General features: G+C 40.2%; 2 protein-coding genes across 3 annotated transcripts; both read right to left on the bottom strand.

Annotated features, from left to right (window-relative positions):
* Positions 1-1,254: 1,254 nt before the first annotated feature.
* arl8bb (ADP-ribosylation factor-like 8Bb) lies at positions 1,255-9,520 on the bottom strand. The gene is made up of 7 exons (XM_079511039.1): positions 9,285-9,520; positions 7,207-7,287; positions 6,922-6,995; positions 4,220-4,313; positions 3,685-3,752; positions 3,045-3,115; positions 1,255-2,907 (listed from the first exon to the last, which is right to left on the bottom strand). Exons 1-7 carry the CDS (start codon positions 9,405-9,407, stop codon positions 2,858-2,860), a joined length of 561 nt encoding a protein of 186 aa, XP_079367165.1. The 5' UTR covers positions 9,408-9,520; the 3' UTR covers positions 1,255-2,857.
* A 1,127-nt stretch (positions 9,521-10,647) lies between these two features.
* LOC306930194 (N-acylethanolamine-hydrolyzing acid amidase-like) lies at positions 10,648-17,910 on the bottom strand. 2 transcript variants are annotated; one of them, XM_079511027.1, is made up of 11 exons: positions 17,566-17,909; positions 17,052-17,216; positions 16,773-16,896; positions 13,344-13,434; positions 13,162-13,247; positions 11,957-12,129; positions 11,785-11,847; positions 11,602-11,668; positions 11,454-11,482; positions 10,971-11,040; positions 10,648-10,854 (listed from the first exon to the last, which is right to left on the bottom strand). In XM_079511027.1, the coding sequence occupies exons 1-11, from the start codon at positions 17,763-17,765 to the stop codon at positions 10,834-10,836; spliced, it is 1,089 nt and encodes a 362-aa protein (XP_079367153.1). In that variant the 5' UTR covers positions 17,766-17,909; the 3' UTR covers positions 10,648-10,833. The 2 variants fall into 2 exon arrangements, with proteins under 2 accessions (XP_079367153.1, XP_079367152.1); XM_079511026.1 differs by having other exon boundaries at positions 10,648-11,040; positions 17,566-17,910.
* Between the last annotated feature and the right edge of the window lie 426 nt (positions 17,911-18,336).

Raw genomic sequence — 18,336 nt, 5'->3', positions numbered from 1 at the left:
CCCCATGCACTTAGTTAGGGTTAGGGTTGAGTGATGCATTTCAAAGTGTGATTGTGATTCTCTGCCAAGAAACACTGAAAAGGTATTAAAGAGCACATTATAGGATATGTAAGCAACAGTAAGCTCATAATGGAAACCCAATGGCAATCATCAAGGGTAGTGATTATGTTCTGTTTGAAGGGAACTAATAAAGGAGAACACATCAAAAGTGTGGGCATATGTAGCCTGCTTTCCTAGCATCTTTGCCTACGAAATGCATTTCCGTATCAGTGTTCTGTAAATGTCGAATATGGTCATGATCACAGGTGCAGACTGAAATTATCGGTGGAATCGAGTGTTGTATTAAAATATACCATAACAGGATGAACTGCAGGAATTCAAATGTCTGAAAAAACAAGCACTTTCAGTGCTCAAGGACTGACATCCTTCCTACAAAACATGTCTGGTGTAGGAAGTATAGGCTTGTGTATACAGGACAACTATCCAACTGCACCACTACTACTGCAATTTTCCACAGCCTCATTATTTTTGTATAGTGTTCAAGTTCTTTGGTCTATACATGATGTGTGCTGATAATGGCTGAGTAGACCATTATACCTTTATTTAAATGAGAGTGGATCTACAACTACAGATAATGCATTAAACATCGTTTTCATATCTTTTCCTTTAGAAGTGCTAGTCGTCACATCCACCACTACATTCCTGCCCACCACTGTGGAGACTGGGGTTTGAGTCCACCAGGTGCTTTGAGCATGGCAGGGTGCTCCAATTAACACAATTTGCTGTGCGTTCACTGGTGGGAGGCTGGCAGGGGAGGACGCACTAGTGAATCCCACAGGTTGGCATTCAGCAGGGAGGGCGTGATAGCGTGATCCTCCGAACACGTTACACCCTCCTGGTGAAACTCCCCACTGTCAGGTGAGAAAAAGCGGCTCCATATGTATCAGATCATGTGGGTTTCTACACCCTCCCTAGACCAATAAATAGGGCTTGGCATTGACAGGGACCATACACTTGGGTTGTAATTGCAATTACGAAATTGGGGGGAAAAAACAGAGCTATCAATAAGTCCTAGAGCCATGTACATAAAATATCTCTATATAGAAAAGCTGTCATATAATGGCATATTTTACAAAGCAGAAGTTCTAAGGTGAACATTCATTACATTTGTTTTGCAGCACTTTGCCTCCACCTTGTGGCAAGAAATCCAGCTACAATTTCTTGGACACAAAGATGGGGGGATGGGACTTTCAATCATTAAAAATAAAAACAAATTTATTAGCAATCACAGGGAATAATGCATAACATCTACAAGAGCATTTGCTTGAATAAAAACGCTGACTTCATATTTACAAATTCTGCAATTGAATGTGAATAGGTTTAGCACATGCACATAAAAAATTGCAAATGCGCTACATTATTAAGTAACAAAGCTTTACCTAATTACCAATACAGTTCACAGCACCACACTGCTGCTTAAAAAAACCCATGAAATTCACAATGATTGAATTTGATTGAGATGCATTGACTAAGCAAAGGGCAGATCAATATACCGGTATGTACATGATGTGTACTATTGCCAGGTCAGCGAATCCTGTTAAATCATTGTCTTTTTGCACAAAGTGAATAACATTTGCCAAGCATACCTTTGTCCTTGAATTGGTAAGGATGTGCACAAGATATCATGATTCAGGTAAGACCTTAAAGTGACTATGAAGGGATTGCATTACTAAAGTGTCCAACGCTTTTAACTGATAGACTGTCAATGTGGATGGAAGTGGACTCTCTGCCTTGACCTCAGCCATGAGTCATGACTAACACAGGCTTTCTGATATCCATCCACAACAAGATTAAGATTGTGGCTTTTATATTTGGACAGTCCACAATGTATTTAGACAGCCAATGAATTCTGTAATAACCTGAGAACTACAAGCTATAGCTTTGTGTTAGCTAACATTGTAGAAATAATAATGTTATACTATTGCTTCTTTTAACTAATAAGGTTGTATCTCAATTCCCCAAGCCTTTAACAGAAGTGGCTATTTTTTTTTTATGAAAATCCTAAATAAAATGGGATTGTCAAGACATGTATGTATGATAAATAATCAAGGAAGTGAAGAACTAATTAACATGAATACTTAAATAAGTTGTGTTTTATGTTTAGTGTTTTCACATCATGGAACACTTGTTTAGCAGAAGGCACTTAAAACTCTGCTGACCTATTTTAGGGCTTAAGTTTAGAAACGACAATCATTTCCATTTCTCTTAATCTGTAAACTTTTCGATTTAAGTCACTTTATAAAATGGACATTTCCATATGCCAGCAAAGAAAATGCAGGCTACATTGAATTGAAGGAATTCACGCAAGCAACCATCATCCTTTGGCAAAATAATTGTTAAGAAACTACAATCACATGAGGTCGCATAAATAGTAAATGCTGACAGAATATCGTGACGGTTGGTGGAATTAAGTCACAAGAGTTCCGCTGCAAACCGTGGCCAGAGGGGAACCACAGAATGCAAGATTAATAAGATTCCTGTGTTAGGGGACTGAATCTTATTTGAAGAAATGAAAACCCATTGATGGACACAGACGAAGCGCATCTTCTTAACGACAGGCAAGAAGGCATGATGTGTATGGAAAGATCCACTTTTCTACACAGTACTGAGACGACATTTAAGACTCCAGATAGCTTGGTACAGCGACTACACATCTATAGTGTGCGCAGTAGTGCAGGTGATGCCACGTGGGGTAGACATGAATTATTTTACAGACGCAGTGGAAGGGATGACCATAAAGGAACCCATCATTGTTGGAGGCTGAGGCCAGAGCTGCGGGACCTGGGATATTTCCGTTTCAGCTTCTCCGCGACTTTGAATGCTGGATGAGCCACTGCAGTGTGATATCTTTAACAACATAAAAATATTCTATGATCTCTGAAGGACCAGATACGGATATTCATGGACATTAATTGTTGCGATGCCATATAGTACATGTCAAACAACGAAGTGTCATTTTATATCTAATTATTTCCTTTGCTTACCCATGTTGTCTTTCTCTTTGCAGGAGACAGAGTAACAGCAGATCTCTCTATCCTGAATGGCAGACAGGTTCCTATAGAAGAGATAAAGTTGAAAGGACAACTATAATCTCTCATTAGAGATGAAACATTTTATGTAGGCTAGCTATGATTTTCCAGTACAAGCTCTTGTGCAGATTTTCATATCCTCCTTAAAATAGAATGATAGGACACACACACACACACACACACACACACACACACACACACACACACACACACACACACACACACACACACACACACACACACACACACACACACACACACACACACACACACACACACACACACACACACACACACACACACACACACACACACACACACACACACACACACACACACACACACACACAATAATGAGATTGAACTGTAGGAGGGAGATGACATGACATTTCAGGACTGCCTTCTGCATGCTTTCATTTGACTTCACTTTGCAAACCTGTAGCACTTTGAGATGTTGGATACTTTTCATGAAAAGTGCACTACAAATAAAATGTATAATAATACAAATATTATATATGAAATTAAAATGCCGTTTGAGATTCTTTGGACAATGAGTCATAACAGTCATGTGTGATCAAGAAGCTGAGAAGCTTACATTTTTTCAATAAGATGCTTCTCATCAAGCGCATTTGGAAGATCTCTTTTGTTTCCCAGCACTAGGACCTGATAAAAGACAAATAGAAGGTAAGCGGGAGAGCGATAGAGACAATACAGGACATCAGGATTTAAGACTATCCGTTTAAGTCTAAAAATAAAATGTCCTTCAGTATAATCACAAATTATAATCACTGAGACCATCTTTTCATCAAACTTGTGGCTTCCTCATTACAGAATATTTCCCGCTAAGGACAAAACAAAAAGCTTGTGTTGCTCAGCCAGGCACGGGAGAACAGACAGAATGCTATCGAGCCAGCATGTCATGTCAATTAGCTCATTAGCAGTGAAATTATAAATCCTGGCTTGGGTTCAAATGACTTGGTGTAATGCCAATAAACCTGAATCCCTACAAGCTTGTAGTTTCTATGATAACTAATTGAGGTTAAGAAGAGCGTAGAAAAAGGGCCCTCAAAAGAAAGGAGAAGTCAAGAGACAAACATTCTGTCTGCATTTCAACATATACATTTACTTACAGGTATTCCTTGTAGTTGTGGTTTATCTAAAAGGTTGTGGAGTTCATTTCTGGAAGCTTCTATCTTGTCTCGGTCTGCTGCATCCACCATGTAACTGTAAGGAAACAAACACCACTTTAAATTAAATAAATAAATAAATGGTGCATTTATATAGCACCTTTATCCAAGGCGCTTTACATAGATTGTGCATTACATTCACCCATTCACACACACATTCATACACCGATTGTGGCGGAAGCCATGCAAGGTACCAACCAGCACATCGGGAGCAATTTGGGGTTCAGTGTCTTGCCCAAGGACACTTCGACATGTAGCCAGGAGGAGCCGGGATTCGAACCGCCGACCCATGGATCATTGGACGACCTGCTCTACCTCTTGAGCCACAGTCGCCCTTTAGTATCCATGGATGATGTACACCCAGTTCATTAAAATGTGTATACTGGATATTTAGGCCCAAAGTAAGTGAGGACATTCAACTGAATTGCATGTTACTTCCTGAAAAACTACAGTATCATTACTCAGACTGAAGTTATAATTCATTTAACATACAGTGTTTGTTCTAAGTTTTGTTTGTATGTAAAAGGAGAATAGGATACATGATTCCACTCTTTTTAAGGGAAAAATCAGACCCTTCTGAACTAAGCGGTGCAGGCTGTGTGTGTGTGTGCACTGTGTGTGTGTGTGTGTGTGTGTGTGTGTGTGCTGCAGTGGTCAATGGGTCTGTGTGTGTGACTGTGTTAGGCTGTTCAGCAGTGACACCTTACGACATAGGTCACCCAGCGGTATTTCCGCACTCAAGCGGACATACATACTTACATACAGTACATGGAGACATACAGTACGGACGGACACACATTGCTGTTCATTAGAGACGGTGTGGCCACCGCTCAAAAATGACAAGAGGTTTGAGGTTCGGGGGGGGCGGGTACCATCCTAAAGTCGGCTCTTCGGTGCTACTGAAAATTTCTGACGAGCCGAAATCATTTCGGCACTACAGCGCAGAAACAGCGGTAAAATAGGAGTATGAATCGGCCATAATACTGTTTGAATCAGGATATATTTACCATTTAACACTGTAAATCAAAATCTGCTGATTTCTACCAAAGCTTCTACACAATTGTAGAATCTATGAAATTGCCATTTCATAGAATTAAAAAAATCTTCCACAACCTTTTGTTTTTGAAAGGAAATGATGCATCACTTTCCATAACATTTCCATGCATGAAATTAAGCTTTTTGAAATGTCATGCCTTTTGCTATGGCTAGGTCTTCACTGGCCAGTGGCCATGGGAATCCTTAAAGGTTTCATGACATTAATTAAGGGACCAAGAAGTCTCCTTCTTCCGCCAAAAAAATAGCCGCTCTGGCTGAACCGTGCAGTCGGTTTTCGCGAAGCTTTCCAATATGGTAGAGGGCTATGCCAAATAGTGAGGACACGAAGCCCACAACGATTGGCCAAATGGTGGCGCTCTAGTACATAGCATGGCATAGCTCATGAACCATTTGACCGTCAGAAATAAAACCTTTGATACCCATATGAGTCTCCTCATGCCGAACAACTTTCATGTTCTGACTTTTGACTTTAGATCGCCCGCCATTTTGAATTATATGAAAAACAGTAAAAATCTATCTCCTCCCAGGATCTTTCATCAAAATGCACAAACACTTCTACACGTGATCTTTGGACCTACAGTATACGGACAAAAAAAATCCGTTTTTAGTTTTTATGAGCCAAGCGCTATAGCAATTTTTTGAAAATGAAACCTTTGAACAGGCATAACTCATGCCTCGTTTGGCCAAAATCATGGCACTTTTTTCCACATGTTCCTTGACTCATGGGGAACACATCTGTGACTTTGACCAGTAAGCTCCGCCCTCAGATATTCCGCCATTTTGAGCAGTTTGATAAATGCTTATATCTGATTTTCTGCCTGGATCTTTGAGAGATTTACATGAAACGTTCTTCACACAATCTATGGACCACTATCTGAAATCCCAGTTGAAGAGAAGTTTGTACGTGAAAACATGAACAGCGAACACACTGTAGTAATGGATAAAACCAGGACACACATGATTGTCATCAAAAACACTGATGATTTTGCTGTTTACAATGGAACAAACAACTGATTGTGTCCGTGTAGCTCAGTCAGTGGAGCTCTCGCCTTTGGATCACAAAGTCATTGGTTCAAATCCTGGTACCGACAACTCAGCCTATGAGTCTTCAAGAACCCTGCCCCCCACAATTTAAACCGACCCCGTCATAATTACAGTATTCTTTTTCTCTTCTTGCTTGGTCCCGCCTTATCGCTGCTTGCAGCTATATTTTATTTATTTTGTTGTTTTTCTTTTAGGTTTTATGACCTCAATTACACCCAAACAACCTGAACTTTGAACATTCAGTGGATATTCTGTTCCGAAGCCTTTTGAACTGCAATGAAAACAGGCAAATAGGCCTCAACAGTGACATCTGCTGGCAAATTCTTATGTCATATATGGGATTTGTCGACTCTTACCTCACAGTCCACACAGGAAACTTAGAGCACTTGTTTGAGCCAGAAAACCCCAGACCACAGAATATCTACTGAATGTTAAAAGTTCAGGTTTTTTGGGTGCAATTGAGCTCAGAAAACCTAAAAAAACCAAACATATTTTATGTATGCATAAGCGATCTGTGTTATTTTTGTAATCAACCAGTTACTTACACGATGGCATTGACTCCTCGACAGTAGCGCTCCCACATACTTCTAAAACGAGGCTGTCCGCCTATGTCCCATATCTGAAGTGAAAGAGCACCAAAAAGGCACAGTCACATACTGCGTAATACGAGCAACAGAACATAATAGCAATAGCATATTATAAAACATGTATCATTATTAGCTCAAGAGTGCGGAAAGCAAATATCTATTCTGGCCTAACTCCATACAGTAAGTGATATTATAATTGCATAAAGCATGCAGCTAAAAGCTAGTAGACCTACAGTAGCATACCTTTATTGTGACATTGCCTTTAGTAACCTTCCGCATGTTGAAACCGACCGTGGGGATCATGTCTTCACTGAACTGGCCAGACTGGAAGGAACAAAAACAATAAAGAAGGCATTGTCATGTAATCCACAACTGTAAGATCATGTGATAATGCTGCTCCAAAACACATACAACAGAGTGTTCCAATACATGTAGCTTTAACCTTTAAAAGTGAATGTATGTATGTACGTATGTAGAGTGATGTGTTGTGTATAATGTGCAATCATATTGTTTCTTGTGCACTGTTAGCACGATGTGTGAGCATATTGCCCTCGTATTGTGAAATTGTACATGATGCCAATGTCTCAGTAATTTCCTGTACTTTATACTGAATAAAGATCTACTTAATGAAGGGTCTCACCAATGTGGCCCTCAGCCCTAAACGAGTTTGACGTCCCTGGTCTAATTCAATGTGAATGTGGATCATAGGCCAATAACAAGCAGTCATAAAGAGTTGAATCCGAATGAATTAGAATGATTAAATTACAACAAAGTGTTTTTGGTGCTCCATTGTACATAGTTGTCCTATACACTGTATGAATCATAGCCTGATTTCTTGCCTCATCTAGTCTTCTTTGCCAATAGTAAATGTACTACTATCCTAGCTAGAATACACAGCATTATAATCTGAAGAAGCACTGTATTGTTCAGTATTGCCTAGTTTTAGTACCCTATATAGGTTAACATTGGGAAAATTCCAAATATGCACAGACGTACATTGCCTTGTTTGTATTACTGATGTAGTATGGCCTGGGACAACGCTAATAGCCTCCCAATGATTTGTTGAAGGGGAAGTCAACTTTGTCCAAACTGCATTACAAATCACCTGACATGAACACTGCTAAGTGGAAAAGAATGGTGCATTCTCGTGGTGATTTCAAGCATGGAGGAACCATAGCCACAAGCAACTCTTAGATTCTATTTTTAATATCTGGAATCTAGAGTTGCAACACCAACTGACACTGATACAGAAAAGTCGTATTTGATTGTATTAAACAACATTAAACTCAGACCTCATCAACATTGCATCTGTATGTACAGAAAGCTTCATATAAATCCACCGTAAACATGTTATGCGATCATTCCTGCCAATATATTCCATACATGTTATTAAGTCTTGGAGTTTGGAAGTGCTCGTTTTAACTGCTGTCTCCTGCATGTGCAATTTCTAAACAAGTGGTACAAGGACCATTGAGTGATTTCCCATGAGCACCAAACTCCAACACAGAAAATAATGATCACCTGCATGGAATGTATTGACAGAAAGAAGCTCATAACATGTCTATATTGCATTTTTTATTTATTTTTTAAACGAGAATAATTCAAGCTTTCTTAGTTTCCTTACAGTTGCAATGTTGGTTTAATACAATTACATAGGACTTTTCTGTTTGGATGTATGGGATGTCAAGGGTTGGTATTGCAACTCTAGATTAAATTAAAATAGAATCTAAGAATTGCTTGCAGCTATGGGAAACCCATTGTATTGTAACTGGCATTAAGACACAAGACTGTCAAAGTTCAAAATAAAATACAATCCCCCAGTGCAAGGCTATGGTCTTGGCACTATTAGGATTCAAAACAGTTTTGTTTAATAATAATATAAATAATATTAATAATCCAAACTTGTAAGCAAAGTTTAAGGCTCAAGTGGTACTGGGGAGTTTCTACTACTGCACCACCTGACATAGGCCCCCTGTAGAATGTGATGGCACCCATGCATTTAAAGCTGACTGCAACATTGATGACGTAGCCAAGAGGCTTGTTTACTAAATTGTATTGTCAGTGCTGTCTGTGTCAACTTGTGTCACTGATGTTGAAACACTATAGCAGACCTCGGTGACTATTGTTTTGTTTGATTTCGTTTACGTCTTTATTTGTCAAGTACACAAATATAATTACACGCATGCTTATTTAACATAGCTAAATACACACTGACACAACTGTTAAGTTCAAGGCCATGGGAATAATTATCATAACTCGTTATCAAAGCTCTAAGACAGTATAGGTCAGGCCCACACGGACGGGGCTTCTTTTCTACTCACTGCTATCACATTGACGAATGTTGTTTTCCCGGAGTACTGAAGTCCTACTAACGTAAGCTCCATCTCCTCTTTCCAAAAGAGAGACCTGAACCAGTCCAAAAGCCGGTTTATAAGGGCCATCATCTTGGATGACAGTAGTCGTAAGTCACTGTAAAATCAGTTGGTGCCGCCGTCTACTCTTGTGCCGTGGTCTACACTCCAGGAAGTAGCTACGTTTGTCATGTCATGTGATCTTATGGCGATATTGGTAACCTGATGAATTCATAGAGTATATAATAGAGACTGAACTGGCGCGAAGCTCCGCCCCCCCAGCTATTCATGTCAGTGGAAGTTGCTCAGTGGCGTTTTGAAGCACCCGGAAGACTGCCGGAAGTACCGTCTCAGAACGTCTACTTCCGCATTTGACCACCAAATTTTGGTGGTCAAATGCGGAAGTGCAACCGAGCGCTCAATGTTAAAGCCCAGCTGCACGGGGTTTCCCGGTCATGAATCCACGGGTCCGCCTGTAGTCCCTCCTCCTACCACTAGGGAGGAGAGCTTCAACGTTGGAAAGTCTGCCTGCCCCCTTGGATGAATTATGCAACGCGAGAGGCCGCTGTTTCGCAATTTCGATACAGGAGACTGAGGAGAGCACTAAACTGAAAAGGTTTGATGTTAGCTGCACTGCAGGTCTCTCGCTGATGTTTGTTTGACACATAAATATAAGAATGTAATGGCTTTAGTTTCCGGTGTCCTGAAGGGATAGGTTGATGTTTGAGGTTTTGTCAGAGTCAAGCAGGGAATCCTGCTGTCCACAGTAGTTTTCTACATACTGTGCAGTGAAATAAAAAATTCAATCAATCAATCAATCCCGAATTCGTACACAACTTTTCAATTTCTGTATTTGTAAAACAGTGACCTCTTAAGTCACAGAATGCAGTAGGTCACTGCTATAAATATAACACTCACAACATCCTATGCTTAAAGGGCCATACCCACACATGAGCCAGACAACTATTCCACAACATTGGACTGTGAGAATCCAACAACATTGGACTGTGAGAATTTTTATTTTACATTTTTTGTGGTTTGATACTTTTATCACTTATCAGGCTTGCTACTAGCATTGGGAAATGATGGGTATGCCTACAATTTAAATGCAAAAAGTATAGGTCTACATACAGAAATGTATTTGATGACTGAAGCTCCTAGATCTTAAATTAAATTAAATATTTAATATTTCATTGTGGATTTGACAAGCACTTTTTTATGTCAATCAATCAAGTCACCTTAATTCAAGTGGCAGATGCCACATTTATCAATGTAATTCAACACATAATTCAAATTTGTGTTAAACTAAAATCATGTACACACAGCAGCAGTATCAGCAGCATTAGGCCAGCAGGCTTTATTAGAGGATAAACCAGTCTTATATTTAGTTATTCTAAAGTACAATTCATTGACAAAAGTTCCACAGTATGAAGTTGACACACTAATGTAAATGTTTGTCCAGACATAAATCACTGGAGTTGTGCAAAACAGCCAAATCAGCAAGGCTCACACTTAAGATTTAGTCGATCCAACGGCAACCCTTCAAACAAAAAGGGAAAGACAGAACAAGTTAATGTTTCATTTGAATGTAACAATCCAGTGGCTATCAATTTGAGAGGAATTTGTTCTGAGAGACAAGATAAAATCAATAATTGCCTTTGATCTGACAAGTGAGCTATATTTCTCAGAGAGCGCTGCACTCATTGTTGTTGTGTAAACAGTAATTCTGGAACATAGCAAACAAGGCATTACATTTGACAGACACAAGCACTGATTGTAATATGTAATATATGTTACATGACAGTAGTTTAACTAGACTATTTATTGTTTATTCAGATTCCCATTCGCTGTTACACAAGGCATTAGCTACTCTTCCTGGGATACGATGATTTAACATGCTGTACTTTTTAAAGACTTTTATAGTGTCTCTAAATTAACTCCAGATGAAAATCTACAATATATGATAGAGCTTAATTGTGATCTGAAACAAGGGCCGACTCACATGACTGCTGATTTGAGGCAAAGGGAACCGAAAACATTGCTGTCCACATAACTGCCCCAACTCAGGGGAGATAAGTAGTCATGTGATTCACTAAATAAATGGATGAAGCCATAATCAACAGATAACTTCCTTCTTACCCGTTACACACTGGAAACAGTGTCAAAACCTGGAAGAAAAAGACTACATTACAAATCTATTCATTCTTCAGCAAATGCATGGTCTCAATTTGTCTGAGGAAAAGTGGAATGAAGAATACATGAAACAGTTTAATTGGACTATACTTGCCGTATAAAGTGTATCCATGTTGATGTTATCTTGACCAGTTAAATTTAACGCTTTGCTGGCAACCACTCTTTAAGGAAGAATCAGAACAGAAATAAGAAGTATTTTACAACCAACTATGCAGACTGTATTGCATGTATGATTGAGTAATGAGTGCAACACTGCAACTGCTCATGAGTCACAGACCTTCGAACATCCCCTCCTGGGGAAGGAACCCAGTGGTCATAGTTCGTCTCCACTCTGTACCATCTGGAATTGAACAGAACATATTTTTCTGTTTTTTAATATCAACACTTGACACGCCACTTCCACAGCATTCTGCTCAATATAATATTGAATGGCCCTTTGTTTCACATACGCTCCGTTCAGTGGATCCAATGGCCAGATATCAGCGGGGCCTTTCCTGTCCCTGGTTATAACAACTCCTTCCCCTGCCTTCACTCCGGCCACAATATAATATACTCCTGTGATTATGGGGATTTTGGATAGCCGCATCACTGCATCCTGAAAGTCCTCAGCTCCTTCCAAGGTCTGTTCAGCATAAATCAGTCAGTTAGTTCAGTGTGTTTGCACATTTAACCTATTTACTAGTACAGCTCATGTATATGCATACTTTACATTACTGCCAACATTTTTCAAAAGCCACAAATCTTATAGATTTTAGAATAATACTAATTGTAATCACGTTGGGCAAGACTGAGCTGGTTGAGTGTCTAAGCGGAAGTACCGGAATTTGGTGGAAGTAGCGCCCCTAGGAAATGACGTTGAGGCTTGACAAAGCATTTTACGTTTTACGTTTCTGGGGAAATTACATACAGAAGTCCCGCCCTCTCTGCATTAGGTCGTGATCAGGCTTTTCTTCTCGGAGATGAGGCTGGGAACGAGGCTAGTCCAATTAAGTACACTGAGTTATTAAGTTACATCATTGGTCGGCCAGTTGGCTTAACAACGGACTAACCAATTGCAGAGCAATCTTCCCTCCAGGTGATTTTATCAATGGGCTAAACATGCACAAATATGGACCCATTTTTCTCCCCAATTTAGTCGTTATGCCAATTAAGCTACGTCTTACTCCTCCCACTCCCCGCTGATAGGTGCCCAGCCCATAGGAATAGAGGGTATGCTCGTGACATCATCATCATACCCGGCCAGAAGTTATGCGGGAACACCTACTGAGTGGCAAAAAACGACTTTCTGGCCTTGACAGCCCATACAACCAAACAGAAAAGTCCTACCTAATTGTATTAAACAACGTTAAACTCACTTTGCCACTCACTTTTCCACTCAATTTGCCACTCATTTTATGCATGCGCATACCCTCTATTCATGCAGTAACAAATATCGACCTCCCCGCCCGCCCGGCTTCCCTCCCCGAACACGGGCCAAATGTGTTCGTATATAGACGCTCGACAAAGCCGGATGCACCACGGTGGATTCGACAGCACAAGGCACCAACCTTGGGAGGGGCACCAAATGGCGGATGAAACCTGCCGGTGAAGTATATAATTTCCCTGGCCACAGGAGCGCCTAGTATAGTCAAAAGTTCCATTTGAACAAACGCACCTCCCTCACCAACCAGCTAACTGGGGTTCTTCTCAACAGGAAGGCAGACACCACATTCTTCCAATAGTCCCACCAGTGGTCTTTACCTGAGTACAGTGTAACACAAACAAGCAAGCTTGAATACAAATGAACAGCAACAAACTGACTTTAAAAAAAACTTTCTTTAGCTGATATGGTCCTACCGCGCTGGTCCCCAGAGACGGTGAACTTATTTGGGCTCTGTCCTGTCCACAGGCCAATGTAGCCTGCAAATGAAGTTCCACTGTACACCACCTAGGGTTTGCCAACAACAATTGTCTTCATCTGATCACTTGGGGCTTTCATAGGGCTTTTATAAGTAGCTAGGCGGGAAATAGCTGTTTTCAATACATGATAGTTCAGTTGGTGATGAAAGCATGAAATTTGGCACAGATGACCTTCATATGACCCTAATCGATAATCAACCTCGGGCCACGCAGAATTCCAATTTTTTCAAGGTGGCCCGCCAGTTTTAAAAATGGCTGCAACTGTACATACGTTTTTGGACTATATGACTTTGCTGGGGCTGTAAATATTTTATTTCCCCTCAATTTGATATAAGAGAATATGTTCTGGAGGTATTTATACCAAGTACGATATAAAAAGTAACATTAGGTTCCAATATGGTGCCATGTTTTCCAATATGGCTGCCAATAAACTGTATAAATGTACATCTGCTTATGGTTAATGCACAGTTGGTGATACAAACATGAAATTTGGCACAGATCACCTTTATGACACCCTAATTCATAATCAACCTTGGGCAATGCAGAATTCCTACATTTTTCAAGATGGCCGCCAGTTTTCAAAATCGCTGCAACTGGACCTACGTTTTGGATAATATCACTTTGCTGGGGCTGAATCTTTGATTTCCCCCTAATTTTGATATAAGAGAATATGTTCTGGAGGTATTTCTACCAGGTAAGGTAACAAAATTACATTAAGTTCCAATATGGTGGCATGTTTTCCAACATGGCTGCCGATATATTGCATAACTGTACTACTCATGATTCATGGCTCATCCACAGTTAGTGATACAAGCATGACATTTGGCACAGACCTTTATACCACCCTAATTGGTAATCAACCTCAGGCCATGCATAATTCCTCAATTTTCCAAGATGGCCACCAGGTTTCACCAGTTGAAATGGCTTCAACTGGGCCTATGTTTTGGACTATATCTTTTTGCTGAGACTGTAATATTTTTTTATTTCCCCCTCATTTTGATATAAGAGAATATGTTCTGGGGGTATTTCTACAAAGTAAGATCAGAAATAACCTTAGGTTCCAATATGGTGACATGTTTTCCAATATGGCTGCCGATAAATTGCATGAATGTACATCTGCTCATGGATAATACACAGACCGGATACAAGCATGCAATATGGCACAGATCACCTTTATACCACCCTAATTGGTAATCAACCTCGTGCCATGCAGAATTCCTCAATTTGGGAAGATGCCTGACAGGTTTTCAAAAGCCCAATTGACAAGTTTTTATTGTGTTATTGCAGTACCAGGGTACACTGGTTGACACTATAGCTGTGATACTCAGCATGGGGTTCAATGCTAATACATTTTCTAGTTTCCTAAATGCTGTTTAGCTTGCCCAAAATTAAAGTTAAACAGCTGCACCTGAATTGACATGATGTGCCAGCGCGGGAGAGCCGAGCCAAGGAAGACAGGGCTTTAGTCTTTCGGAAGGTGTACAGATCATATAGGAAATACATAGCATTGGATGAATGATCGGACTGGGGGTAGGATAGTGATGTTACTGAGCCCAGCCCAGTTGTATCCCATAATTATTGTAGTGTATTTTTTGCCAGGTGGAAACCTGGCATACAACAGCTAATTTTATTTTAGTGACCTAGTCATGATTGACTGCCCCTATTAAAGCCAATGTATGTGGGTCTGACCACATGCCGCTTAAGCTATATGAGACTTGTGTAGCAAATCGCGTAGTAGCAACCTAGTCATGATTGGCTGCCTCCGAAGCCCTCACACGACGCAACGCGGCCATAACAAAACACAGTGATTGAACTAACAAAGTTGTTTTTACAAAATGAATTGCATGCCAATTATTTTTGACCCCAGGCAACTTGATGATGGAATTCAGTTGACACTTGAACAAAGCTACATACCAAGACTGATGGTAACAGTTAAAAACATCAAAATTGGAAAGAAAAAGGAAGTTAATATCAGAAGAGAAGTGTAAAGTATCTTCGGCTAAATTCACTCGCAGCAGCCTTAAAAGTAACATCTGCCCATTTGCGCCACATTTTAAAGTGATTTGGTAGCTTTTGAATGACCTGTAACAAGACAGACAAAACTAAGAATCTGCACAAAGCCATAACTGCATACCAAGCTGCAAAGATGTGTCAAAAACCTTCACCAAGCTTTATCGGATCTAAGTTTGTGTATGGTGATGGTGACCATATTTCAAAATATGCCACGCTATTTGAACCTAGGTCATTGAAAACCTAAATGGATCCTGTGTATGGTAATTATTAATACAATTATTATTTAAGCACATGTGGTGTTGGAGCTCATGTTATAAAATCATGTGGATTAACCATAATCATTTATCGGCAGCAATACTGGAAAACATGACGCCATATTGGACCCTAATGTTTTTTCTGATCTTACTTGGTAGAAATGCCTCCAGAACATGTTCTCTTATATCAAAATGAGGGGGAAATAAAAAATACAGCCCCTGCAAAAGGATATAGTCAAAAACGTAGGCCCAGTTGAAGCCATTTCAACTGGCAAAAACTGGCGACCATCTTGTAAAATGGAGGAATTATGCGTGGCCCGAGGTTGATTACCAATTAGGGTGGTATAAAGGTAATCTGTGCCAAATGTCATACTTGTATCACCAACTGTGGATTAACCATGAACAGATGTACAGTTATGCAATTTATCGGCAGCCATATTGGAAAACATGCCACCATATTGGAACTTAATGTTATTTTGTATCTTACTTGGTAGAAATACCTCCAGGACATATTCCCTTAGGTGGAAATCAAAGATTCAGCCTCAGCAACGTGCTATAGTCCAAAATATAGGTCCAGTTGCAGCCATTTTTAAAACTGGCGGCCATCTTGACACATTTTGGAATTCTGCATGGCCCAAGGTTGATTATGAATTAGGGTGTCATGAAGGTGATCTGTGCCAAATGTCATGTTTCTATCACCAACTGTGCATTAACCATGAGCAGATGTACATTTATGCAGTTTATTGGCAGCCATATTGGAAGACATGCCGCCATATTGAAACCTAAAGTTATTTTGATCTTCTCTTATATCAAAATGATGGTGAAATCAAAGATTTACAGCCCTAGCAAAGTGATATAGTCCAAAACGTATAGGTCCAATTGCAAACTGGCGGCCATCTTGAAAAATGGTGGAATTCTGCGTGGCCCGAGGTTGATTATCAATTAGGGTCATATGAAGGTCATCTGTGCCGAATTTCATGCTTTCATCACCAACTGAACTATCACATCAATTTCCCGCCTAGCTAAAGTAGAATAACAGTTTATAAACACTTTAAACGATCATTGAACTGATAAAGATTAGTTCTGGAACAAAACGTACCTGGTTATTCTTGAGAAATATTAGGTTGACAGTCAGATTCCTTAGAACGTCATGTGGGTAATCTAAATTCCGGCCATGATATATTTTGCCATTTGTGTCCTGTGCAACGATGCTGGTGCAAAATCTGGGAGTAAGTACAAAAAGTGTGTTCATACTTCATACTTCAAATATAACTGCTCTCACATACTATACAGAGCACATACTTTCAATATATTGGGTCCAGGGTCCCTATAATAAACTTTGCCCAAGAGCTGTAACAATATAGTTTTTAAATCTTACGCAGATATTTCATAGGCGAAGTTGAGAAGGATGATATCTGAGGCACTTGCTCCAAGGTGTGAGGCCATGCCACGGATCTCCCCTGCATAGGGTTGAGGGAGGTAGTTTTCCAACGCCATCACAAGAGGAGCAATTGCATGATGCACCCATTTTGGAACAGTGTTACTACAAAAAAGAAAACAAATGTGACATATACATACAAGGGAAAACTGAGAAAACGGTGGGATGGAGGGCATGTAGCTCAGCTCACCATTACCAGCTGCAACATTAATAACACATTAATATGCGGCCATTCTGCATAATGAGCATAAAACGTTTCGTTCTTGGAAGTATTTGATGCGAACACTTTGTACAGTTGCCTACACCTTTGAATGCACAACATTTAGGCTAGGCTACTTGGAGTTCTGCACTATTAGTATTACATGTCTCTCTCTCTCTCTCTCTCTCTCTCTCTCTCTCGCGCACACACACACACACACACACACACAGCACATATGCTATATGTGCAACTTACTCAATGATTTGAGCGGCTGCTTCCCTCACGAAGTTGATGTCAAATGCTTTCGATAAAGGCTCCCATCGAATTTCGGGGGGATCATTCAAGCTGATGTTTACCACGGGCGGAGCGAAGTCAGTCCTGGATGGTGCGATTAGACAAAGCAAAACCAGCTCCAGTACCAACACCAGTACACGCCACATAGCGAACTGAAGCATTCAGAACGAACTAAAACAGGCAGTGTCACATTGTTCTCATCTCATGAACTTCCGTTGTTTGGGGATTGGAAGTTGAGAGTAGACCACGTGTCGTGAACACTGAGAACACTGTATTGTTTTTAGAAGCATCGAGCCGAGACATGCGCAAGTTACAAGGACGTTTCACCCCAGGCCCCCACGTGTTCCATAGTTTCTGTGTTTACCCTCAATCTCATTTATGCGTTCATTGGAGGCAACCAAAACATGGGCGTGGATCAGAACACGATTATATGTTGAATGCATCGCACACAGGGTGTATAGGGCGTCTATGATCATCTATCTCATTATTACGCTCCCCGCACAACTTTACAACTGTGACATAGGCAAATGAAATCACTCACGTCACAAGTTCACAACTTTTACTCGGAAACGGACTTCGATCCTATGACAGTATTCAATCAATCAATATTGGATAATAACAATAATAACAATGTAATAATATTAATGCTATGATTTGCAATTATGCATGTGCGGGTGGACAAACTCGTGTGTATAAAGGAAAGATCCTGGCGAAAGAAACGTCAGAATGCTG

The sequence above is a fragment of the Electrona antarctica genome (genome assembly GCF_951216825.1).
Source record: "Electrona antarctica genome assembly, chromosome: 9".
NCBI classification, from domain to species: domain Eukaryota; kingdom Metazoa; phylum Chordata; class Actinopteri; order Myctophiformes; family Myctophidae; genus Electrona; species Electrona antarctica.
Note: the sequence above shows the minus strand (reverse complement) of the source record. Positions and strands in the feature narration are given on the sequence as shown.

Excerpts from the sequence above, each read along its gene's own strand:
- arl8bb (XM_079511039.1), bottom strand. The coding sequence starts at position 9,407 with ATGATGGCCCTTATAAACCGGCTTTTGGACTGGTTCAGGTCTCTCTTT. Across the intron at positions 4,314-6,921 it reads CGAGGAGTCAATGCCATCGT|TTACATGGTGGATGCAGCAG; the intron begins GTAAGTAACTGG and ends GTTTCCTTACAG. Across the intron at positions 2,908-3,044 it reads CAAAGAGAAAGACAACATGG|ATATCACACTGCAGTGGCTC; the intron begins GTAAGCAAAGGA and ends ATGTTGTTAAAG.
- LOC306930194 (XM_079511026.1), bottom strand. The coding sequence starts at position 17,765 with ATGCTTCAGTTCGCTATGTGGCGTGTACTGGTGTTGGTACTGGAGCTG. Across the intron at positions 16,897-17,051 it reads TTCGCCTATGAAATATCTGC|ATTTTGCACCAGCATCGTTG; the intron begins GTAAGATTTAAA and ends ACTTACTCCCAG. Across the intron at positions 12,130-13,161 it reads TTAGCTGGTTGGTGAGGGAG|ACCTTGGAAGGAGCTGAGGA; the intron begins GTGCGTTTGTTC and ends TATGCTGAACAG.